Below are 26,849 nucleotides of genomic sequence, written 5' to 3' on the forward strand. Positions count from 1 at the left end.
CCAGAGAGGGCGGGGCCTGGGCCCCGGCGCACAGTCAGCCACGGTCCCAGCCTGCCCCGCGCCGGCCAACGAGAGCAAAGCCAGTGACTCACCTCCGCCGCGCTAACTCCTCGCTAGCTCTGCCCTCACACACGCTCACGCCCGGTTCGAGATGGCGGCGGCGGCGGCGGCGGCGGCGGGGGACTCTGATTCCTGGGGTGAGGAGAAGTTGCGGGGGCAGGGCCTGGGCCGGCGCTGGCCTCAAGCCGAAGCAGGCGCTAACGCGGCTCGCTCTCTTCCGTAGACGCGGACACGTTCTCCGTGGAAGACCCGGTGCGGAAGGTGGGGGGCGGCGGCACCGCCGGCGGGGACCGCTGGGAAGGCGAGGACGAGGACGAGGACGTCAAGGTGGGTGCGGGCCGGGGCTCCCGGCGGCGCGGGAGCGGACTGGCGCTGTCGCGGGCGGGGATGCCCGTCGACAGGCGGGCGGGTGGACTCTGGGCCCAGGGGCGCCGCCCGGGCCTGCGGGGCTGCGGGTCCAGACGCCAGCGTCGGGCTTCCCGCTGCCCTTCTCTCCTCGGCTCGCCAGCCATATGGGCCGAAGTCTAGCAGCGTGGCCTTTTGGACTTCCTCGCAGAGGGCGGTGGCGGCCCCGGCCCCGGCCCCGGCCCCTCTTAAGGGTCTGCGCCCCGGCCCGGAGCCCATCCGCCAACTGGCGACGGGAGGTGACAGCAGCAGCAGGGCCCGGCCCACGTGCAAACTTCGCGGTCTGGAGCCGCTCGCCGGAAGGATCCGGGAAGTCGGGGGTTGAGCCCCACGGTGTATCCCATATGGAAAGTCTTGCAACCCACCTGCCTTTTTGAGCTCAGATCTTCCCGGGGCAGTAACTCATTTATGTTTCCAAAGGCCCATTTGTAGAGTGTGTTTGAGCAGTTAGATGAATGAAATACTGTGGTTTAATTTCAGTCTTTTTTTTTTTTTAAACACAAGACCAATAGAAGCAGTAAAGTGAAATAACTTTAGGCTTCCCTCCCCCGCCCTGTGGTAAAGAGATGAACCGAGTACTGAGATAACCAGGAGTTACTGGCCAGAAACCTAGGTAGTCCACCCAGCGACCTGGAAATGGACAGTTGATAGAGTTATTTATCTACATACAAATGATTCCTAAGGAAATACTGGTTGGAATAGACGAGGGGCCGGTGTTTTTCCCCTGTGCTTTGTTGATCTAAACCAGATGTACATTTTGTTTTTGAAAACTCCTGGGGACTTATCAAATGGCTTCAGATGACAGTATGACTAGTGTATTTGTTTTTAAGTAGCTAACACCTCTCAACCCCAGAATGTTAAGATTCTTATTAACAGAACTCTCAAAATCTTTATATATTGGTGCAGATAAAGTTTTGTATGAATTGAGAAAAAAGTTTCTTTTGGTTTTGATTCAATTAGTGTATGTTTTTCACTTTCCTAATTTCTACCCTTCAATACATGTTGGGAACCCTGTTCAGTCCTGCTCGGGTTGAAAAAATTTAAGCTAGACAATCACTATGAGCTTAATACTACTTTTGTTTGGATTTTACCTTTTTCTCCTCAGAGTCATTATAATGAGATAGATTTATGTTCCAGTTTATGGAACAGCTTGAGGTTCAGGGAGAATGTGAGCTTTGCATACATTGAGATTAATAAATGAGTAGTACTCTTGTGAAGATACTTAAATGCTGTATTTACATGTTGTATATATATGGGAATGGATTGTGTATCAGTCTCATTGCAAGGTATTAGTTACTTCCCTGAATTGTCTTGGACTTTCTGTTTTGAGCCTTCAGTTCAGATTTGTCCTTTGACTTTTTGTATGCTTACTGGATGCAGCAGTTAGGACATCTGTTCTGAAAATTGGGAATGATTTAGCAAATGAGAAGAAAAGATGGGATAAATCAGGAAAGAAGTACCAGAAAATGAAGTAACTAAGTTTGAGATTTACAGGTGCTAAGAGACCATAAAGGTCATCTTCTCCAGTCACTCTTTCAGTGCAGATTCTTTTCTTTTATTCAAATATCTTATTTCTTTTACATAAACATTGAAGTTGATCTTGGAGAAAAACTCAACTTGTCCATTTTATTTCTGAGTTGAAATGTTGGTTTCTTTTGAATTTCTTCAAGATTCCCAGGTTATGGTATTCATGGAGTAGTTTGATTCTTAGGTTTGGAATCAGACAGACATGGGTGTGCATTATATTGCCTTGACATTTTCTCTATTTGTGGTCACAAACAAGTTTTTTAATCTTTCCTTTTAGTTTCCCAGTCTAAGTTTTCATTATAGGAGATAACTTCGGGGGGTTGTTTTACATTTTATTTACTTAGGGTACGGAGAGGGAGAATCTTTTTTTTTTTTTAATATTTTATTTATTTATTCATGAGAGACACAGAGACAGAGAGAGGCAGAGACACAGGCAGAGAAAAAACAGGCTCCATGCAGGGAGCCCAATGTGGGACTCGATCCCAGGACTCCAGGATCACGCCCTGAGCTGAAGGCAGGCACTCAACCGCTGAGCCACCCAGGCATCCCGGACAGAGAGAATCTTAAGCAGGTTCCACACCCATTGTGGAGTCTGAGGCACAGGGCTTGATCTCACAACCCTGAGATTATGATCTGAGCCAAAATCGAGTCCAACACCAACTGAGCCACCCAGGCACCCCTATTTTGCACCTTAAATGATTAAATGTCTAGCATTAAGCAGAGTTGCTTAGCACTTCTGAGGCACTCAGTTAATGTTAATACTCTCTCTCTCTCTTTTTTTTTTTTTTTAAAGATTTTATTATTCATGAGAGAGACACACACACACACAGAGAGGCAGAGACATAGGTAGAGGGAGAAGCAGGTTCCATGCAGGGAGCCCAATGTGGGACTTGATCCCGGGACTCCGGGATCATGCCCTGAGCTGAAGGCAGATGCTTAACCGTTGAGCCACCCAGGCATCCCAGTGTTAATACTCTTACTTGAGATGTAGTCTTAATTTTTCTGGCTAAAGGAAAATATACCGGTTACCTCTAGTATCTGGGGTTTATTTTGTACCGCATTTTGTGATTTCCTGAGCTCCAGAATAAGTTCTCCCCACAGTGGCTATTTTTCTGTGAATTTTGTGTTTTGAATGGAATGACCTTGGTTGTCAAGCAAGTTTTTGCTCTGAGTTTACCAATCTAGAAGTTGAATTTTGTCAATACCAAATTTCTGAATTCTGATAATTTAGTACTTAATCCTTTTGTAAGGATACGAAAACAAGGCTTAGTTTTCATGAGATCAAATAATCGCAACCTTTAAATAGTACAACGTATGAATTTTTTAAAGTCTTCAAAGGTAAGATACGCAGAAACAGTAAGTTCTTCGATTTATGTCGTCATCATCTAGTGTTTAACCTTTAAGAATATAGATTTAGTGTCATGTGTAATGTCCTGAGATATGAAGAGAAAACTGAGGTCTTTGTTACAGTAATTTGCTTCAGTAGTTTACTGTCTTTCAGTAGACATTATAACATTTTTGTTCCCTGAAGACTTTTCAGATAGCTGTCTGGTAGTGACAGAAACGGATTTAGGTGAAAGCGTAGAATTGCTAATATTCATGAGGAGAGAAGCCTGTGCTTCTTCCCAGTTAAAAAGATCAGAACCCGGCAGCCCCGGTGGCGCAGCAGTTTAGTGCCGCCTGCAGTCTAGGGCATGATCCTGGAGACCCTGGATCGAGTCCCACGTCAGGCTCTCTGCATGGTGCCTGCTTCTCCCTCTGCCTGTGTCTCTGCCTCTCTCTCTCTCTGTCTCTATGAATAAATAAATAAATAATCTTAAAAAAAAAAAAAAAAGATGAGAACCAGGGGTCCCTGGCGGCTCATTTGGTAGAACATGCGACTCTTTATCTCAGGGTTGTAAGTAAGTTCAAGCCCCATGTTGAGTGTAGAGATTACTTAAAGAAAATCCTTAAAAAAAAAAAAAAAAAGATGAGAACTGGGAAGCATACTCTCCTGTTGTACTTGCTTTATTTTACCTTTCTTACTATCCTGATCTTATGCAGAGTTAGTGGGAGGAATTGTTCACTTAGCATATATCACTGGACTCCTTCCCCATTGCTGGAGTGATGTACAGGCTGTGGTGACAAAGAAGGAAGTGTGTAGCTAGCTATCCGCTGCAAACAGAGGCAATATAGGGGATCCCTGGGTGGCACAGTGGTTTAGCACCTGCCTTTGGCCCAGGGCGCGATCCTGGAGACCCGGGATCGAGTCCCACGTCGGGCTCCCGGTGCATGGAGCCTGCTTCTCCCTCTGCCTGTGTCTCTGCCTCTCTCTCTCTCTGTGTGACTATCATTAAAAAAAAAAAAAAAAAAGTCTAATGCATCATGAATAAATAAATAAATAAATAAATCTTTAAAAAAAAAAACAGAGGCAGTATAACTTTTATTCCATTTTACTAGTCTCCTAACATTTCAATATAGAATAGATTAAAAGCTGGATTTATTCAAGGTGTGTAGAATTGTATTGAAGAAACTTCTGGCTGTGTTCAAACATCTCTGGCATTTTTTCCTGTAATACTGTTATAGAGTTTTTTTTTAAAAGATCTGAGAATGGGGATCCCTGGGTGGCGCAGCGGTTTGGCGCCTGCCTTTGGCTCAGGGCGTGATCCTGGAGACCCAAGATCGAATCCCACATCGGGCTCCTGGTGCATGGAGCCTGCTTCTCCCTCTGCCTATGTCTCTGCTTCTCTCTCTCTCTCTGTGACTATCATAAAAAAAAAAAAAAAAAAAAACTTTAAAAAAAAACTTTAAAAAAAAAAAAAAAAGATCTGAGAATGAACTTAGTTGAAAACTACCTGTCTCATTCTACCCATTCAACCATCTGTTAGGATCCTATCCAGCTTAATAGTTTAAATCTACCAGAGTATTGGGCAGCCCGGGTCGCTCAGTGGTTTAGCGCTGCCTTTGGCCCAGGGCGTGATCCTGGAAACCCGGGATCCAGTCCCACGTTGGGCTCCCTGCATGGAACCTGCTTCTCCCTCTGCCTGTGTTTCTCATGAATAAATAAATAGAAAATCTTAAATAAATAAATAAATTACCAGAGTAAGCACATTTTTTTTATTTATTTATTTTTATGTTTTTTTTTTTTTTTTAAAGATTTTATTTATTCATTTATGAGAGAGGCAGAGACACTGGCAGAGGGAGAAGCAGGCTCCACGCAGGGAGCCTGATGGTGAGACCCAGTCGTGTGACTCCAGGATCACGCCCTGAGCCAAAGGCAGACACTCAACCCTTGAGCCACCCAGGCGTCCCTCTTTTCTTTTTTAAAGATTTTATTTATTTATTGAGAGAGGGAGAGAACATGTGCGTGGAGGGGCAGAGTGAGAAGCGGACTCCTTGGTGAGGAAGCAGCCCTATGCAGAACTCAATCCCAGGACCCTGGGATTGCAACCTGAGCGGAAGGCAGATGCTTAACTGACTGAGCCACTCAGGTGCCCAGTGAGGACATTTTTCCAGCATTGGAAATAGCACTTCTGAAGAAGGGAATCTCTACTTCAGAGAAATGGGAGATTATTGGGAAATACTCAGAAGATGGGCATTTTGCCAGGAAATGGGTATCTTGAAGTGTGTGTGTAACTTCTTATGAAAAATTCCAAACAAACAGAGGTAAAGAGAAGTTTAATAAACCTATGAGCGATCTTATTTCTTCTATATCTTCACTTGCTTTTCTCCTCCCCTAACCAGATTATTTTGAGGAAAATCTCAATTATATCATTTCAGTTCCCTGAAAGTTTTAATCAACTAGTAAGTTTTTAGTTAGGAAGCATGTTTGTTATTGAAAAATACTTAATATGTTTGTCTTGATGGATGACTGGAATTAAATAAGCCATTTGTTTAGTGTTCAGTATCTTGATCTTGCTTTAGCTAAGCATTTAAAGTAGAATTGATTAATGACAGTTCCAAATATAAGACAGGTAGGCATTGAGATGGAATTCAACTGAGTGCTGAGCCATAATACATGGTAGGATGTTAAAAACTTAATGAATTGAATTAAATGAAGTAGAATTTATTGAGGCAGGTACCTTGGCTTCCAGAAGCCAGCATAGTTCTGAGGTGATGGAAGAACATTTGGGCTTCTTTTAAAAACTGAACTTTGCTGGGAAGTCTAGCCATGCAAGAAGACTGTTACAGAGTTCTGAGGCCTCTCAGAGCAGGTCGGTACAGCTCACAGAAAGTCGGCAGAAGGCTCTTTTCCTGCAAAAGGTTATTCTTTATCTAAACCAAACTACTTAAAGAAAAGTAAAAGGGTATATGTTAATTAATGGACTCTTTCTATGAGGCAGAAGAATTTCACTCTCCTTTGAAGCTACTTCTATTTGACGATCTATAAATATATCTTGCTTAAGTTGGAAAGCATTTTCAGCCCTAAATGTGTTCTCTCACTGCATGTGACATTCTGTAGTTGTACATTTTGAAGATGATAGATTAGCCAACTACTGGCTATATTATTAGAAATTTTTGCAAGGATGACACGCAAATTCGTGAAGCGTTCCATATTTTTCTGGAGCTGCTCCTATTATCGATGTGGTGCGATCGGGCTACTACAAAGTTTTGGGAAAGGGAAAACTCCCAAAACAGCCTGTCATCGTGAAGGCCAAATTCTTCAGTAGAAGAACTGAGGAGAAGATAAAGGGTGTGGGGGGCGCCTGCGTTCTAGTAGCTTGAAGCCACATAGGGGGAGGTTCATTAAATGCTAACAAGTGCTTTTTCTTGGAAAAAATAAAAAATAAAAAAAATAATAAATTTTTAAAAAGCAGGATTTAAAATTTTTGTTTTCAGTTCTCAGTCATGTTCAATTGGGAAGCAGGTTTTAAACTTGAAAAGCAGCCATCTCTTTCAGAAAAATTATTCAAATGGTGTTGGGTGTGTATCTGTAGAAGAGTATAGATAAGTAAGTAGTTTATATACTGCTTCTGTTTTATGGAAGCTAGCTATTTTACGAGAGCAACCAGGGTAATTCTTTTGAAGATAAATTGAATAATATACCTGGAAGATTTATTACCTACCAAAAATAATTGGGTAAGGAATTTACTTGGTTATTGATAGGTATTCTCTGGAACCAAATAACCGTTTAGAGATTACTAAATTACAGATTTACTTGCTGTTTAAATGTGTTAATTTTAGTTGTTCCTCTAAGAACCTTTTTTGAATTTTATTTGAATTTATTGTCAGCATTTACAAAGTCCTAGTATTTACAGAAAATTGGGCAGATTTCAACATTCTACCTTATGTGTATTTTTTAGGCACTTGCAAATTTTATAACTAAGGAAACAAAAAGTTTAAGTTCTTGGGGAAAACTACCTGACCTGCTTTTGGGATTACATCTATTTGGAAGGGTGACCAGTCTCTTTGTTAACATCACTATGCTCCCTTCTTTAGGGACTTGTCCCCAGAATGGCAGAAACTTCAGGGCAGACTTGTTTTGAGCACTATGAGGTGAGGGTGACAGGCAAGGCTTGCCTTTAATGGTTCTTTTATGAACATAGGAACAGATACCATTGCTGTTCCCAGGACTTGTTTTTTGGGCCTTTTTTTTTTTTTTCCAATTTTTATTTATTTATGATAGTCACATCAGAGAGAGAGAGAGAGAGAGGCAGAGACACAGGCAGAGGGAGAAGCAGGCAGGCTCCATGCACCAGGAGCCCGACGTGGGATTCGATCCCGGGTCTCCAGGATCGCGCCCTGGGCCAAAGGCAGGCGCTAAACCGCTGCGCCACCCAGGGATCCCCCAGGACTTGTTAATAGGAACCACTGCTTTTGCTTCTACAGTCCATTCTGTGGTAGAATTCTAAGTAGCCTTATTATGTCTGCATTGATGAGACAGTTTAACTTGAGTGTCTGGAATAAGGTTTATGCTTTGATGGGAAAACCAGGAACAGGGATAGAGGTGGTAGGTATAATTGATAAAAATGAGATACTGAGGGAGGTGTGATATGGGTGGGGGTGAAGTTTTACTGAGAACGGGAACTGAGAAATGCTCCTCTGATGTTTGTTTCTTCATGTTGGAGGTATCAGGATGGAGCTCTTCAGTTTTAGCCATACTTCTCCAGTCTTGGCCACTTAGTACTTACTAGAGGCTGCTAGACTAGTTTCTTAAAATTAGTAGAAAACCATCACAGGCAATTTGAGTTAGATAGATTTGCAGCTGGACATGATATTATGTGCCATACACTTCTCTTTGATCAGCTTTCCTGCAATTCCAGGGGAACTCGTTCCAGAACTGATGGAAAGAACAAATTTTGGTGTGGGAGAGACCTAATTCTCAGAGAGTTATTATGTAATTCAGGACTCAGGTGTAAAGTTACGTTTACTGTGACACTATAAAGGAACTTTGGTCCATTTAGAACTGGTTCCTTCATTTGTTGTTGTTGTTTAGTTATTTCGTTATATTTCACTGAGATTTTGGGATAGCTATCTCAGGGCCTTAATGTTCTTATCTATAAATTGAGGATAACACTACCTTACTTACAGAACTTTTGTGAGGGTTAACTCTGTTACTAGATGTAAGACCCTTTGCACAGTGCCTGGTACAAAGTAAGTACTTGGCAAATGCTTTATCATCATCATTTTTGTCATCATCACTATTATTAGTAGAAAGTGGTGAATATGTACCCTTTCTTTTTTTTTTTTTTTTTTTTTTTTTTTTTTTTTATGTACCCCTTTCAAGTAAACAAGTGGTCTTCCTGTCTGAAGCACTGCCTAAATGGAATATTATTCACAGACCCAGCTTTCTATGTTCTGTGAAGATTAAAACAACAACAAAAACTCCTGGTGTTTACTTTTTATTTTTAGTTCTAGGATTCCTTTTGTACTGTGCTATATTGATAACAAGCACTTAAGCAAACCAGTGAGATTATACAAACATCTGCTTTCTAATTTCTAACTCTTGTGTCTTAGATGTCCAAACAATGACTAGCAGATTTGCTTTCAGTCTGTTAACCTTGACTCTGAGCTAAATTGCCAAGGTAAGGGTGATTATAAAAATATTTTACTTTCATACGAACTATTTTCTATTCTGCTTGCAGACTGTATGGCAGCCTTAATCAGGATTTTTAGTCCTTTGGTGGACTTAGAGATTTTTATTAAAGTCAAGGCTTGGTTAGTTTAAATGTCTAGACTGATTCAGATTATGACCTGTCTTGTTATAAAACAGAAGCTTGGTGTCATACTTAGGCACATTAGTCATCCTCTACATCTTGCAGTGGCATCAGGGCCCCCTGCTTTGCATCTGTAATCTGTGGTTCAGCTTCAAATGGCATGTCATAGGGTGCCTGGTAGTTGCTGAGACAATGGCCAGGCTACCTATAGATTAAAGCCCTATCAAAATACAAGGCTGTTGTCTGTCCCTATTAAACATTCTAAGTCTGTGGAGCCTTTGGAAAATTATTTGATAATCAATTTATATTTAGAGACTCTCTTAGGTATAGAAAACACAAGAGTTGAACCATTCTCTTACATCATACACAAAGATAAAATGGTTGAAAGATCTAAATGTGAGACAAGAATCCATCAAAATCCTAGAGAACGCAGGCAACAACCTTTTTGAACTTGGCCACAGCACCTTCTTACAAGACCTATCTATAAAAGCAAGGGAAACAAAAGCAATAATGAACCATTGGGACTTCATCAGGATAAAAAAGCTTCAGTCAGTAAAACTAAAAGACAACCTGCGTAATGGGAGAAGATATTTGCAAATGACATATCAGGTAAAGGGCTAGTATCCAAGATCTGTAAAGAACTTGCAAAACTCAACACCCAAGAAACAAACAACCCAGTCAAGAAATGGGCAGAAGACATGAACAGACATTTCTCCAAAGAATATCTACACATGGCCAACAAGCACATGAAAAAATGCTCCATATCACTTGCCATCAGGGAAATACAAATCAAAATCACAATGAGATACCACTTTACACCAGTGAGAATGGCTAAAATTAATAAGACAGGAAACAACAAATGTTGGTGAGGATATAGAGAAAGAATACCCTTTTGCACTGTTGGTAGGGATGCAAGCTGGTGGAGACACTCTGGAAAACAGCTTGGAGGTTCCTCAAGAAGTTAAAAATAAAGCTACCCTAAGACCCAGCAATTGCACTTCTGGGTATTTGTCCCCAAGATACAGATGTAGTGAAACCATGGGACACCTGCGCCCCAGTGTTCCTAGCAGCAGTGTCCACAATAGCCAAACTGTGGAAGGAACAATGATGTCCTTCAACAGATAGATAGATAAAGAATTTGGAATATTACTCAGCCATCAGAAAGGATGAACACCTACCATTTACATCGATGTAGATGGAACTGGAGGGTATTATGCTGAGTGAAATAAGTTAGTTGAAGAAAGACAATTATATGGTTTTGCTCATATTTGGAATATAAGAAATAGTGAAAGGGACCATAAGGGAAGGGGGGAAACTGAGGGGTGAAAAATTAGAGAGGAAGACAAACCATGAGAGACTCCTAACTCTGGGAAACAAACAAAGGGTTGCAGAAAGGGAGGTGGGTGGGAGAATGGGGTAACTGGGTGATGGCATTAAGGAGGACACACAATGAGATGAGCACTGGGTGTTATACTATATGTTGGCAGATTGAATTTAAATAATTTTTTTTTAAAAAGAAGAAAAGACAAGAGTATAGATCCACCTTAAAGTGCCCTGCCCAAGTTAGGGAGTGATTCAAGAAGCTATTGATCAGCTCTTGACTGCTCTTAAATACTGGGTTTAAATATTATATAGATTTAATTCATTAACCAGGGTCATGTTGAGTGGAATATTACTTGAAATAATTGAGTTATTGACTAGAATGTTGGATACTTTCACATTTGGGAAAGATATGAAGGCCTTTCAGTTTTTTATTTAAAACAGCTGCAAAAAAAAAAAATAAAAAAAAAATAAAACAGCTACAAATTACTTTAAGAGAAGTAGTTTTGGCTTGGTTGTCTTGTGTTTTGTTAACAGAAGCTTTTTGTTTTTTCTTTTGAGAAGCTTTTTTATAAAATGAGACAAGTTGATATAAAAGTTAATATGGAAAAACAAATGCAAGAATGGCCAGGAAAATACTTAAAAACCTGAAAACCTATAAGGAAGGGACTAAGCATAGCCTATATAAAAATATACTATAAAGTAATGAAAGCAGTATGGTATTGATGTATGAAAAGACAATAGACAGCGGGATGGAGTAGAAAGCAGACATATACCAAGTACCTGTGAAAATTTAGGGTACAGTAAATCACAGGACTCAGGTGGACTTTTTAGTAACTGACAGCTGGGTAACCATTTGGAAAGAGGATTAGATTCCTACTTCATCCCACACAAGAGAAAAAAACTCCACATGGACCAAGATCTAAATGAAAAAATAATGAAAGCATGTATGTTCTGGAAGAAACTGAACTGAAATTCGCAGGCAAGAAAATAACTGATAAATTTATCAGCACAGCATAAATGTGCTGGGGTGCATACACTATATGAGGAAACACTAGAGGCATTTCCATTAAGAGAAGAACTAGGCAATGATCATTATCACTGCTACCATTCACAATGTACTAGAGGTTTAGCCAGTGCAATTAGATAAATCTGTTGTGGTGGCATAAGAATTGGTAATGAAGTGGGGTACAGTGGCTCGGTAGGTTGAGTGTCAGACTCTTGGTTCCAGTTCAGATCATAATCTCCAGGTCAGAGGATCAGAGGCTTCAGGCTTTGCGTTCAGCCGGGAATCTGCTTGAGATTCTTCCTCTCCCCCTCCTCCTGCTCTCTCTCTAGATAAGTTTTTTTTTTTTTTTTAAGATTTTATTTATTTATTCATGAGAGAGACACAGAGAGAAAGAGAGAGGCAGAGACATAGGCAGAGGGAGAAGCAGGCTCCATGCAGGGAGCCTGATGTGGGACTCGATCCCTGGTCTCCAGGATCACACCCTGGTCTGAAGGCGGCGCCAAACTGCTGAGCCACCCGGGCTGCCCTCTAAATAAGTCTTTAAGAAGTAATTGGTATGGGGGCAGCCCGGGTGGCTCAGTGGTTTAGTGCCACCTTCAGTCCAGGGCGTGATCCTGGAGACCCTGGATCGAGTCCCACGTCAGGCTCCCTACATGGAGCCTGCTTCTCCCTCTGCCTGTGTCTCTGCCCACCCCCTCTCTCTGTGTCTCTCATGAATAAATAAATAAAATCTTAAAAAAAAAAAAAGAAGTAATTGGTATGGAAGTAAAGCCATTCTCGTTTGCATATGATTTGGTAGTACACCTGGAAAATCCTGGAGCAGCCATGAAAAGTGATAAATGAATTTAGTAAGGTAGCAGGATGTAAAATTAACATATAAAAGCCAATTATGTACTCAAATAGTAACCAGTTAGAGGACTAACAGGAAAAAAACTCTTTTTACAGTAGGAATGTAGAAATTCTTAGGAATGAACCTAAAGAGAAATTCACAAAACTTCTGAGAGAAACTTTTTTAAAAGATTTTATTTATTTTGAGAGCATGAGAGAGAGCGAGCATGCGCAGGGGTGGAGGGGGCAGAGAAGAGAGAGAAACAGGCTCCGCCTTGAGCAGTTAGCCAGATGTGGCCTCATGGGGCTCCATCCTAGGACCCTGGGATCATGGCCCAAGCTGAAGGTAGACACTCAATGAACTGAACCACTCAGGCGCCCGTAAGAGAGAAACTTTAAAACTTTACTTGAAAGATACAGAAGTAGAGTTGAACAAACGGAAGGACAGACCTTTTCCTTGGCTAGGGTGGCTCAACATCATGAAGATGTGTGTTCTCCCAACATTAATTAATAATTTTAATGCAATATCAAAAAAATACTGTTTCTGTGGAGTTAGACAAGCTGATAATAAGGTGTACATGGAAAAGTAAATATGCAAGAATTATTATTATTTAAAATAATTTATTCATGAGATATACAGAGGGAGAGGCAGAGGGGTAGGCAGAGGGAGAAGCAAGCAGGCTCCATGCAGAGAGCTCGATGCGGGGCTTGATCCCAGGCCTCCGGGATTGTGCCCTGAACCTAAGGCAGACACTCAACTGCTGAGCCACCCAGGCATCCTATGCAAGAATTATTAATAGAGATCCTTTTCTTTAGGATAACTGGGATGATGATGATGATGAAAAAAAAGAGGAAGCAGAAGTAAAACCAGGTGAGCCACTGGGGTTCCTTTATTTTTTGGTTTTCTGTCTTGGTGAGCATGTAGTAGTGCTTATGTTAAGACATATGATAGAATCTAGCTCACAAAATTGAGAATTTTAGTGTTTAGAAGCCAAACATTCTTCTGTTCTTTATTCCTTTCTTTCCCCTCAAATCATAATCATATTGGGTACTGCCTACTGCTTTCTGTTTGGAGCGCTGCTGTTAGGAGAGAGTAGGTTATGTGACCTCACTAAATCCTGCTGCAAGTGCTAGGGAAATAGGAAGGGAGGTGTTTGGGTCCTAGGAATCAGATCAGAGAGGAGAAAGGAAGAGTCCCAGAACTTTCCCATTCTTATTTGCCAGTAAGTCACCATATGAAACTGGAGCTGGGAGAAGTTTGGTCTCTTGAAGTATACAAGTATTATATATCTGTCTTATCCATAAACTGGAAAATACTCAGGATAACTGTGATTAAAACATTTCTTTCAGAAGTAAAAGTTTCAGAAAAGAAAAAAATAGCAGAGAAAATAAAAGAGAAAGAACGGCAACAGAAGAAAAGGCAAGAAGAAATTAAAAAGAGGGTAAGTACCATTCGTTTCCTGCAATACAGAATTCTCACATCAGTAGTGGTACAGTGTCTTAATAGGCAGCAAATATTACATCGCAATCTGAAGGGCTTTGTAAAGACTCCATGGATACTATCCACCAAGTGAATCCCCAAACTGAATTTGTGGTTTTGCAAAAAGCTAACCTGGAAGCTTTATGTATTAGAATGCCTTTTAAATTTCCACAAATGTTCAGGAACAGTCATGATTGTGTAGTACTACCATCAGTGATTTTTGCCAGTCCCTGCAATTCTTTGTAGTTGTGATTAATTGCAGTTGTACATATTGAGCAAAATACAAAAAAGTAACCATTTCTCTGCCATGTACTATGTAGGTGTTCCTGATTACTTGGAGGAAGATCAGGAACTCTATGTTAATTTTTTTCTATATTAATTTTTTTAATAGAAAGTACATTTACATGATTCAAAAGTCAAAACAGTATTAAGAACTCTCAACATCCTGTTTTTTTCTCCCTCTGTCTCCTAAGTGAATATTGGTTTCTTGCATCGCGGAGGTGTCTTTGGATATAACTATATATTCTTATTCCTTGCTTTTCTTAAGTTTTTTTACTTTTATAGTTTTCATCTTGCTTTAATATATCATGGAGATCTTTTCATATCACCATAGAGAGCTTTTTAGTTTTTTTTCTTGACTTTTCATTAAAAATTTCAAACGTAAAAATAGAGAAAATGAATAATCGTCTGTCTCCTAAATTTAACAGTTGCTAATATTTGCCATATTTGCTTCATCTCTTTTGTTGTTAAAATATAATCAAGTCCACAATAGACATTATGCATTTTACCTTTAAACACTTCAGTATGCATCTCTGAAAAAGCAAGGCTATTTCTTACATGATTAAGTACCTATTAGAGTGAATAATTTTTTAATGTCCTCTAGTACTCAGTTTATTTAATTTTAATTTTTTTTTAAAGATTTTATTTATTTATTCATGAGAGACACAGAGAGAGAGAGAGAGAGAGACAGAGACACAGACACAGGCAGAGGGTGAAGCAGGCTTCATGCAGGGGGCCTGATGTGGGACTCGATCCCGGGTCCCCAGGATCACGCCGTGGGCCAAAGGCAGCGCTAATCCGCTGAGCCACCCAGGCTGCCCTAGTATTTAGTTTATATGCATTTTCCTGATTGTCTCCAAATGTCTTTTATGTATGGTTTGTTCAGACAAGGACTTTGCATTGCATTAGGTGGTTAAGATATCCTAAGTCGCCTGGAGTGTCTTTCTCTCTAAGATAACATTGACTTATTGAAGAGAGGAGCCCCTTTGTTTTATAAAACATCCCACCTTCTTGATTTGTCTGATTACTTATATTTGGAATTTTCTGTAACTTGGCAGATAAGTCTAAAAGTTTGACTTCTCAGATTTGACTTCCAAATTCAGATTAAACATTTCTAATTGGAACGCTTCAGAGGTCATGCTGTGTGCTTTATATTGTATCACATCACACCAGGAGTCACATCATGTGTGTCCTATTATTAGTGATGCTAAAGTTGATCAGTGGGTTAAGGTGGTAACAACCTAATCCTTGTTTCATGTCAACCTCTCACCAGTTTGTTTAGTGTTAATGATGATTGTTGCCTAATTAGGGATTGCAGAATGGTGATTTTTTTCATCCTATGACTTCTCTTCCATTTGTTATTGGCTGGCTTTTTTTTTTTTTCTTCTTACTTTGCTTTTGGTTACTCTGGATATGATTTGTGCTGAAAGAGTAAAAACGTAATTGTTTTGTTTTGTTTAAAAGATTTTATTTATTTATTCATGAAAGACAGAGAGAGAGAGAGAGGCAGAGACACAGGCAGAGGGAGAAGCAGGCTCCATGCAGGGAGCCTGATGTGGGACTGGATCTTGGGATTCCAGGATCACGCCCTGCGCTGAAGGCAAACGCTTAACCACCGAGCCAACCAGGCGTCCCAATTGTTTTCTATTAATTGCCAGTTTTTCAGAGTAAGGAAAGAGTGTAATCATAACTTCAATGGTGAAAAATGAGGGATTTTTGTAGGTTTTTTTTTTTTCTGAGTGAATTTATGGATTTACAGATTTTTATAAATTTATTGTGTTTTATTTAGATACAGTAATTATTTTTTGGATGCTCAAATTGTCCCAGCTTTGGCCAGTAGGAAACCCTTTAAGATGTCCCAATCTTCTTCTTTTTTTTTTTTTTTTTTTTTTACAGAATCCCATTAGTCTTTGAAAACTTCCCTGCTTTCTGGCAGAATAAGAAGTGTTGGGCTCACCTGGTAAATTCTCTTTAGGCCTTGAATCAGTTACTTCTTTATGGTTCTTTTTAGTTGGAAATGATAGGGGCCAAATTTAGTTGCTAGTAGTTACTCAGTGTTACTGAGGTGGACTTGCCTTCTAGACCTTTTTTTAATGGGTGAAGCTAGAAATGTGTTGTGTTGTGTGTATGTGTTGTATAAGCATTGTGTTGTGTAAGCATTAGTTCATATTGACGTTTTCTTTTATTCTGAAAATACTGGTATAATAATGTAATTGTTTATTTGCTTTTCTATGATACCAGTAACATAAAGCTACTGAATAAAGTTTAGGATTTCCTTGCAGTTCTTTTGGGGCTTAGAATATATCCTACTAAGGATGTAGAATTACATCCTGGGTTCTAAAGTCATTTGTATTATTTCCTCTGTGTATTTTATTTTATTTATTTTTTTAAAGATTTTATTTATTTGTTCATAGAGACACAGAGAGAGGGAGAGGCAACGACACAGGCAAAGGGAGAAGCAGGCTCCATGCAGGGAGCCCGATGTGGGACTCGATCCTGGGTCTCCAGGATCACACTCCGGGCTGCAGGTGGCGCCAAGGTGCTGCGCCACCAGGGCTGCCCCCCCTGTGTATTTTAATATACATTTTAGAGTCACTTGTTTTCATTTTAAAGTTTTTTTTAAAATTTTTTAAACATGAAATGTGTTCAGAAGTCAAAACTACACCAAAATGGTACACTCAGAAAAGTCTTACACATCCATTCCTGTTCTAGCCTCTCCATCTTGTTCCCTGTCACCCTCTATAATAAATCATTTTCATTAGTGTTTGGTTTATTCTTTTTTTTTTTTTTTTTGGTAGCTGTATGGTATTCCATTGCCTAGATGCACCATATTGTATTTCACCAGTCTTCTAGAGGTGGACAGCTAGATTTTTTTCTTCCAGTCCTTTACTTGATGAACAGTGCTTCTATGAATAACCATATGTGTGTGTCATTTTTTTTAAGGTTTTATTTATTTATACATGAGAGACACAGAGAGACACACACACAGGCAGAGGGAGAAGCAGGCTCCCTGTGGGGAGCCCGATGCGGACCTTGGTCCCAGGACTCCAGGATCATGCCCTGAGCCGAAGGCAGATGCTCAACCACTGAGCCACCCAGGCATCCCATGTGGGTCATTTCTAATGGGTGTAGTCATATATGCAGGATAAATTCCCAGGCGAGATATTGCTGGATGAAAAGGCAAATCATATTTGTGGTCTTGATAAATGTTCACAAAATGCCCTCTGTATGGGGTTGTAACCAGTTTGCATTTGCCAACAATGTATGAAAGTGCCCGTTTCCTCCAGTCGGGAACATTTTAGATACTTTTTAATAATTTATATTTGTGTATCTAAAAATAGCTACATGTGTTTCTTTTTTTTTAATTTTTTTTTTTCATTTATTTATGATAGTCACAGAGAGAGAGAGAGAGAGAGGCAGAGACACAGGCAGAGGGAGAAGCAGGCTCCATGCACCGGGAGCCCGATGTGGGATTCAATCCCGGGTCTCCAGGATTGCGCCCTGGGCCAAAGGCAGGCGCCAAACCGCTGCGCCACCCAGGGATCCCTACATGTGTGTTTCTATGATCAGGACAAGCAATAGGATCTTATAGCTCAGTCTAAGAAGCCATCTTGATTAGATTTTTCTTGGTCATTGAAGTTGAAATTTATACTGCTTTTGTTGTGTCTTGGTATTAGTCTCCAGTGTAAAGAAACCTTAGTTTGATAGTGTATTCAGTATATTCACTTTTGATGCAGGAGATACTTCATGATGTCCAGATCTGCTAAGATGGTTAAGTCAAGATATTTCCCTTTTTCAAGAAAGTATTCTGATATTTCTTTAACTTGGCATAATGACGTTTCTCATTTCATCTTCTCCATGAGAAACAGAATGCTATGTATTACAGAACTAGACTTCTGAATTAGAATTTGCAAACTGCATAGACATGGATGATCACAAATGGCACAAGCTTCCTTTACTTTTTTCCCCACTTCAGTAAATACTGTCACAGACTTTCCCTTATAGTAAAATAATGCGTTTGTTATAGGAAATATCACAGTATAAAGATGTTAACAGTCATCTGAGAGGAGTAGGACTGGGAAATAAGTGACAACTTCCATGGTATGTGTTTAAATTTGTTAACAAATAACAATGTGTTACTTTTGTAATAGTAACAAATATAAAAAGATAAGTTCTTTTTATGATTCTTTGGAGAAAGACATTTTTTTTATGTCTACATAGTATAGCTGACTTTTGAACAATATTGAGGGTTAAGGTGCTGACTCCTTGCACAGTCAAAAAAATCCACATACAAATTTGACTCCCCCGAAACTTAACTACTGATAGCGTACTCTTTTTTTAAAATTTTATTTATTTATTCCTGAGAAAGAGAGAGAGAGGCAGAGACACAGGGAGGGACAGGCTCTATGCAGGGAGCCTGATGTGGGACTCGATCCCTGGTCTCCAGGATCAGGCCCTGGACTGAAGCGGCGCTAAACCACTGAGCCACCTGGGGTGCATATGATAGTGTATTCTTGATCAGAAGCCTTACTGCTAACATATAAATAGTCAACACATAATTTTGTAGTTGTATTATATACTGTATTCTTCCAATAAAGTAAAAAAGAGGGGGAAAATGTTATTAAATCATAAAGATGGGGAGCCTGGGTGGTACAGCTGGTTAAATGTTGGACTGGACTCTTGGTTTCAGCTCAGGTATGATCTCAGGATCATGAGATCCAGCCGCGTGCTGGGCTCCATGCTGAGTGCGGAGTGTACTTCAGATCTATCTCCCTTTCTCCCTCCTGCTTATTATTTCTTTCAAATAAATCTTATTGAAAAAAAAATCTGTGAATAAGTAGACCCATGTAGTTCAAACTTATGTTATTTGAGGATCATCTGTGTTGTCATATTTAACCATTCTGTTGAAATTTGGGTTGTCTCTAAATGTATTTGAAATTATAAGTAATACTCCATTGGACACCCTTGTGGCTAAATGTTTGTATGCATCTTTGGTTTCTTATGGTAAATAACTAGAAGTGGAATTCTTTGATTCCATATAAAAGTATTTTAAGACTCATACATCTTACTAAGTTGCCCTAGAAAGGTTATTTCAAAATATAGTCTTTAGTAGCAGATATGAGTGTACAGGTTTTCCCTTTTCTATAATGTCAGTTCCATCTTTTATTTTATTTTTTATTTTTTAAAGTTTATTTATTCATGAGAGACACAGAGAGAGAGGCAGAGACACAGGCAGAGGGAGAAGCAGGCTCCTTGCAGGGAGCCCGATATGGGACTCGATCCCAGAACCCTGGGATCACGCCCTGATCCAAAGGCAGACACTCAACCACTGACCCATCCAGGCGTCCCTATTTCTATATGTTTAATAAAAATATTAGCAATACAAAAATGTACTGGTCCATCACAATGCCAGATGTTTTAAAACTTCCTTTTTGTCTCATTTTAGTTAGAAGAACCTGAAGAACCTAAAGTGCTAACACCAGAAGAACTATTAGCAGATAAACTGAGGCTAAAGAAATTACAGGAAGAGTCAGACCTTGAATTAGCAAAAGAAACTTTTGGTAAGTGGGCGGGGTTGAGAAGGTGATTGCAGTGAAATATTGAAGTTCCAGGTGAATATGTTACTAGTTGTGAAAGTTTAGAAGACACTTCCTTTTTTGAAATAATACAGTACTGGCTTACTTAGATACTAGAAAGGAGTTTTTAATATTTATATTTGAGATTTCATTGCTTAGAGTGAAAAACGTGCTTAGGGTTTTGAATAATTAGGAGTATCAAGTAAAAAATTATTAAGATAAGTCATTGGACCCAAAATAAGTATACTGCTGCTTTAAATACATTTATCAGCTGGATGAATTGGATGAAATGTGAGACCTGTAGCTTTGAGGTTTAAATATTAGACTGACTTATAAGGCTGTGCCTTTGCTCAGGGTTATTTCTTTGTGACTCTTTTTGGCCTTCTCCATCCCCTGTCATTGGAGGGCTTCTATTTCTATGTGCCATCCCTGCAGCTGTGGTTGGTACGTGATATAAAAGACATGTTCAGGGTCCTATAGATAGGTAAGTTCAGAGTGTTCCAGGGGTAAAGGGTAAATAAAGTAAGAAACATGACCAGAGGAATAGTTTAAAGCTCTCACTTTGTTTAAGCTCATTGTTGTCATTACCTGTTGAGTACTTATCAGAGTAGAAGATCATGTTGAAAGTTTTTTTTTTTTTTTTTTTTTTTTCGGATCATGTTGAAAGTTAAGTAACTTTGAAATTGAAACCTAGAACTAAGAAGGATCTAGGTTATCTTGACTTTCCCCCCCCATCCTTCCTTTTTTTTTTTTTTTAATTTAAATTTTTCTAAAATTCAATTTGCCAACATACAGTATAACACCCAGTGCTCATCCCGTCGAGGCCATCCTTCTTTTTTTAAAATGGATCAAGCGGGCCATAATGATCATTCTCCCTTCTGTGGAAGGTGTGATTTTTCTCTCTGTACGAGTTGCTAGTAATCTAGAGTTGCTGTGATTCTCCTGTGCACTGGTGTGTGCTTGGCATGTCTTAACTGCACTCATCTCATTACAGAGAGCATACAGCCATTATCCAGTGTCTTCATAGGATGGTAAAAGCCACCCATGTGTTTATTAAAGAGAAGAGTTTACCTGATACCTATAAATTCTAATATGGGACCACAATTACAGATTACAAGGCAAAAACATGCATTCATACAGGCATCATTTGGTTAATAGGATTTTAATGTTGTGTTTCTCATACTAAAATACTGAATCAGTGGTATTGTTAACTAATTTACTGTTGAAGAGGATACAGAATGTACTGTCTCTTAGCCTAGAATCCTTTTAGGCTAGATTAATTTTTCTATTGGGATTTCACACATGGTTTACCCCTGCTTATTAGCCTCTGGAGTCAGTTAGCTGGATACTTTCTCAGGAACTATTTCTTTCTTTTTTTTTTTTTTTTTTTTTTTTGCTTTTTCCTTCTCTTCGCACTTTACTGTGGGCTATTCTTAGACCTATACTTTAAATAACTTTTAAGTAACTTTAAATAAAATCCCTTTTATACCAGGGGCTCCTTCAGTGGTCTGCTGAAGACTGTGGGTCTCTTCCAATTTAATGTTTTTAAATGAATAAAACACACAGGATTTTACTTTTATATTGAAATGGATATCAAAATATTAAAATAACTTGATTCAGTAGTGTGCTCCTTTATTAATGCATTAAATAAGATCTAGTGGCAGGTTAATAAGTAATATAATTTAAAAACAGTATTTCACGGTAATTACAACTGTAATGTGATATGAAAATTTTTACTGGTAACAGGTTTTGCTAATATCACTGTGATTTGTTGCCTGTAATGAAAAATGGAAGGAAATGATAAATTAGAGGTTAGTGAAAATAAAGCCGTAAATTTTTTTTTAAGATTTTATTTATTCATGAGAGATAGAGAAAGGCAGAGACATAGGGAGAGAGAGAAGCAGGCTCCATCCAGGGAGCCCAATGTGGGACCCATCCCAGGACTCCAGGATCACACCCTGAGCCAAAGGCAGATGCTCAACCATTGAGCCACCCAGGCATCCCTGTAAATTTTTTTTTTTTCTTTAAAGATTTTATTTATTTATTCATGAGAGACAAAGAGAGAGAGAGGCAGAGACACAGGCAGAGGGAGAAGCAGGCTTCCTGCAGAGATCCCGATGTGGGACTCGATCCCGGGACTCCAGGATCACGCCCTGGGCCAGGGGCAGAGGCTCAACTGCTGAGCCACCCGGGCTGCCCTGTAAATTTTTTTCTGATCTAAATTTACAGACTTCCTGAATGCTGTCCAAGCGCTTCAGTGGATCTAGGTTAAGAACCTGAGCTATAGCATGAAGTAACAGGGTTGTTCAGCTAACTAACTGGTTTATAAACTTGAAAAAAATCTAGAATTTTTAGTGTTCCCTCTTCTCTTGCAGGTGTTAATAATACAGTTTATGGAATAGATGCTATGAACCCATCTTCAAGAGATGACTTCACAGAGTTTGGGAAGTTACTAAAAGATAAAATTACACAATATGAAAAGTCACTATATTATGCTAGTTTTTTGGAAGCCTTAGTTCGAGATGTGTGTATTTCATGTAAGTATTTCTAATCTGTCGTTGGATTCGTACTCAGGAGGATGGAAGTTGACTTTTTTTTTTTTGCGTTCTATAATAAACTTAGGATTTGCTTTTTAGAAGTTACCTTGGGAATGTTCTGCAAATAGACAGTGAGTGTGAGTGGTTTTGTTTTTTGAGGCTGCCTTTTTAATGTTTTTATAATGGCTTCCCAAAAGGGACAACTGAGCTTTGCTGACCCAGCAGCTAATAAAACACTAGCTTATTCTTTTACCTAATTATATCTTAAAAAGACTAGGAAGTGTCTTTTTGGGAAAATGATCCCTGAGCATATGGGATTTTAATGCAGAGCGAGACCACAACAAGTATCTGTTCATTTTACAAACAAGGAAGCCTGTGACTAGGTTTAAGTTGCTCAATATTGCTGGTACCTGTTCTTTGGGTCTGTGGGTGTGGTGCGTGCCCTGAGAAGAGTCATGCATTTCAGAGGCAGGGTGTGTGGGAGTTAAAAACCAGGGGTGGTGTGGCACTAATTATGGAAGGGACTGTTTTTAAGATTGAGAAAGAGGAATTCTATACAGTGAACTTATAGTTTCATTTGTGAAGGTGCTCTCTAACCAAAACTGAAACACTTTTTTGATAGCTAAAAACTGTTGTCTGTTTCTAGCTTGATATTTTTGTAAGGATGGAAGGGTGTGTTCTCCCATAAACAGGCTTCTTTTCTAGTAGGACACTGACCTTTCTGAGACACTGACTCTTCATTCTGGTTCTGTGGTAGAAAATGGAGAAGGGGTGAAGAGTTTTTTTTTTTTTTTTTTAAGATTTTATTTATTTATTCATGAGAGAGAGAGAGAGGCAGAGACACAGATAGAGGGAGAAGCAGGCTCCATGCAGGGAGCCTGACGTGGGACTAGATCCCGGGTGGTGCTAAACCACTGAGCCACCCGGGCTGCCCAAGAGTTGTCATTTGTAATTTAAGAATTGTACCACGTTCATTCAGCCACTTCTCACTGTGCATTGAGGATGTGTTGTGGAAAGGCCTGGTTAATCCTCCATGGGTCTTCTTTTGCTTGTGTAAATTGAGTAAGGAAGTAGGGTAGGGAGCATTGTGAGAGCTCTAAAGACACTTGTAGTTTCTCTTCCATTAACAGTGGTGTCTTGGTTATCACAGGTCATTACAAAGAAATTTTTGTTCCTAAGTTTGCCATTTTACTTTATGTTTTTAAAAGATTTTATTTATTCATGGTGGGGGCGGGGTACAGAAATAGAGGAAGAGGGAGAAGCAGGATCCCTTCAGGGAGCCCGATGTGGGACTTGATCCCGGGACTCCAGGATCATACCCTGAGCTGAACGCAGACGCTCAACCACTGAGCCACCCAGGCATCCCCAGAATGATTCTTTACCATCTTTTTTTTTTTTAATTTTATTTATTTATTCATGAGAGACACAGAGAGAGAGGCAGAGAGAGGGAGAAGCAGGCTCCATGCAGGGAGCCTGACGTGGTACTTGATCCTGGGTCTCCAGGATCAGGCCCTGGGCTAAAGGCAGCGCCAAACCGCTGAGCCACCGGGCTGCCCACCATCTTATGTTTAACAGGACAAATTCATAGCCTTTTCAGTTACTGGAATTAATGATGGCCAAATTAAATGTTTTGTTTTGTTTTTTTTTTTAGTGGAAATTGATGACTTGAAAAAGATTACCAATTCATTGACCGTGCTTTGCAGTGAAAAACAAAAGCAAGAAAAGGTAAGAGCAAGCATGTGAGGGATATTATTTGAGAATGGGGCGTTGGCATAATAGTTTCAAGTGTCGTAGGAGCCTGAACTAAAGCTAAACTGGAACAGAGCCAGGAGTGTGAGTGCCATTACCATCCTTTTGTTTTCTTTTTGGAATTAGTAGTGATTTCCCTGGGTTAGGTCTGAGATCTCCCTTTGAGAACTGAAGCTTTTTTGGTACCAGAGGCTTTGGTGTCTGAGAGTTTCTGTACCAGAAAAGGTGCCCATAGTAGGTAGTCTCATGAATTAAAACTTTTTTTATCTTCAGCAAAGCAAAGCCAAAAAGAAGAAGAAAGGTGTGGTCCCTGGAGGGGGATTAAAGGCCACCATGAAAGACGATCTGGCAGATTATGGCGGCTATGACGGCGGATATGTACAAGACTATGAAGACTTCATGTGACATTTTCTCTTCTCCTGGTGTCTTCTTTCTGTTGCCCACAATCCCTTCAACATGTAGCACAACTTCCTTTCCTTTCAGTTCTGCCAAATGCTACAATCAGAAGTGCAGTATCTTTTGTGCTGGTTATTTAACCCCTTGACACTTAGGTGCTAATGTGCGAATGAGGGAACTTGGATCTTGCTGCCAAGGGGTTAAAATTGGGAACCTCAGTTGCTACTAAATCATAGTTTAAAAAAACAAACCTAATAATGTTGTCATTGTTGCTATCTGATTCCATAGCAGCAGTCACTGACTTGGAAACAAAGGTTGCAACATGACAAAAATTGTGTAGTATTTACCAGCACCATTCAGTAATACAGCCTTAACCATACCTCCTTGAACTACTTCATAACTTGTCAAGAAAAGCAGTTTGCAGCAAGGGCATGAGGTGTGCACCTAGTATTAAAATTGCTGTGTCTTAAAATTGAGCGTGAGGATATTAAATTACATTGTGAAGAAGACTGCTTATCTCAGAGTGAAGATAAAACGGCTGAAAAGCACTAGCTTGATATTTAAAAATTAAAATGACCAAAACCCTCCAACTTTGAAGCTGAAGAAGGTAAACCTCTCCGTTGTGTTGCATTACAACTTGTGGAATCTCTCAAGTGCATAGACTGTCTACTTTCTATTTATCAGACCGTTCTGCTGACAGAGTGCTTCACATGGGGGAGGGAAGCTCTTTACCTGTTTTCTTTCCCTGATTTAAGTGTCTGAGAAACAATTCTCCTTTGTTCTCCTCAGCTGCAGTTGAACAACTTTAACAGGGTTTTGGCATTTGCTTTCCTTTATAAAACATGCTCAGCAAACTGCACCAGTTGACTACAGTTTGGTAAATTGTTATGTTAACAATTATGACATCTGCAATGTTTTATAAAGCAACTAATTTAATAAAATCACTATTGTGAGGACTTAAAATTTGTGTTAACTCCCAAGAGGTATTTTTGGAGAATATAGAACACGGCTCTTGGGACTAGAGTTCTCTGTATACTTATAAAGCTTAATAAATAATGCCTGACAAGAAGTTACAGCTTTAAGACAAAAATGACATGCCAGGCCTTGAATAGTGTCACCCTAGAGCAACAAAGGTATGGGGCTGCCTTCCTCCTCTTATTTATTTGGGCAAATTATTTGGTTGTTTAGATACCAAGGCCTAATTACCTAGAAGAGCTTATTTATTTGGAATAATTGAGCTTGTTACTCAGGTTATGGCTGTAAGCATAGATTGGGTGATCTTTATTGTATATTTTCTTCTAAGCAATTTAACCAAATTTGTGGTTGGAGTCTTTTTTGAAACCATCAGAGAATCAAAAGTAGGGACAGAACAAAAAAGGTTTTAAATTTCTCTTAAATAGGAACTAGGAACCTCAGTCAAAGTTCTGTAGAGTACTGAGTATAAGACAGGACCATCTAAATGATTTGGAGGAATTAACAGGATGCAGTGACTATGCAGCAATAATTACAGCAAATAAAGATTGTTTTAAGGCAGACAAGGGCTAAGATTTCCTTGGCAGTAATAATGACATACAGTGAATTTAAAATCTATTTTATTATAGAGATCAGTTTCTAACAAATGGAAATGTATCATCTGTTCCTTAACTGTGTAAATAATATTAAATTCCTTTGAAACTGGAATCTGCAGGCACAGGTATTCTTTAATCAATACTGTATATCTAAATAGGAAGATGGAGCTTTTGATCTTAATACCACTATCTATATAAAGTGGTATAGATGAACAATCACTTTTAAATACTTATTGCCTTGTGAAAATTCATTCTTTACCCCCTATTCACAGAGGACTGGTTACCAGGTCAGTCTATTCTACTACGATCGCAAACACCTGTCAGCACCTCATCTCAGTACAAGAACAAAGCACCCAGGACACCTTGGCAGTAGCCACCCTCCTAGCGTCTGAATCCACCTAACCTGCTAGCATGTCCTTTAGACAGCAGCCGGTCTGAGGGTCCTTCAGAAGCACATTCACAATGTCATAAAATTTGTGTTCATATGCGAGCTTGTAGTACAAGTAGACATCTTCACAGTATGTGAGTAACTTCTTCAGGTTTTTCACAGCCGTGTCTGTCGGCTGATGTTGTTTATATCTAAGACAAAGGGGCATAAGGTACAAGTTAAGATGCTATCTTGAGCAAGGATTATCTGCTCTGACACAGCTACTTACAAAGGAGAGGACCCTGGAATTTGAGGAATTATTTAAGACTAGCGTTAGAGGTTGCGAGCTAAACGCTGAAATTATTTCATTAAAAATGTTAGCTTAATGCTCACCTTATTTGGGGTAAGTGCAATACTCCCAAGGGGCTTCTGAGGTTGAGAGTTTTTGGGGCACCTCAGACAAGCTGAGTAGTTGTCCTCTGATTTTAATTACGGAGCACTGTGAGTACACTGTTCCCTCAGTCATCTGTTTGCATCATTTTATTAAGGGATCTTTTAATGGGGATTCTTGATATCTGTTTGCCATCTCAAGCAGAGAGGTAGCTAGCTACA

The 26,849-nt window shown here is 39.6% G+C and overlaps 2 protein-coding genes across 4 annotated transcripts in view; one reads left to right on the forward strand and one right to left on the reverse strand.

Moving 5' to 3' along the window:
* Positions 1–35: 35 nt before the first annotated feature.
* Positions 36–25,982, forward strand: EIF3J (eukaryotic translation initiation factor 3 subunit J). Its single transcript, XM_038580287.1, has 8 exons — positions 36–197; positions 284–387; positions 13,102–13,156; positions 13,636–13,727; positions 19,491–19,605; positions 21,996–22,157; positions 23,809–23,882; positions 24,180–25,982. The coding sequence occupies exons 1-8, from the start codon at positions 152–154 to the stop codon at positions 24,309–24,311; spliced, it is 780 nt and encodes a 259-aa protein (XP_038436215.1). The 5' UTR covers positions 36–151; the 3' UTR covers positions 24,312–25,982.
* The window catches only part of SPG11 (SPG11 vesicle trafficking associated, spatacsin), a 71,788-nt gene continuing 70,816 nt past the window's right edge, over positions 25,878–26,849 (reverse strand). For all 3 annotated transcript variants that reach the window (XM_038580278.1, XM_038580277.1, XM_038580279.1), the window contains one exon: positions 25,878–26,449. In XM_038580278.1, coding sequence (XP_038436206.1) covers positions 26,269–26,449 — 181 coding nt within the window. In that variant the 3' untranslated portion in view covers positions 25,878–26,268. The remainder of the gene's footprint in view (positions 26,450–26,849) is intronic.

The sequence above is a fragment of the Canis lupus genome, chromosome 30, assembly GCF_011100685.1.
Source record: "Canis lupus familiaris isolate Mischka breed German Shepherd chromosome 30, alternate assembly UU_Cfam_GSD_1.0, whole genome shotgun sequence".
NCBI classification, from domain to species: domain Eukaryota; kingdom Metazoa; phylum Chordata; class Mammalia; order Carnivora; family Canidae; genus Canis; species Canis lupus.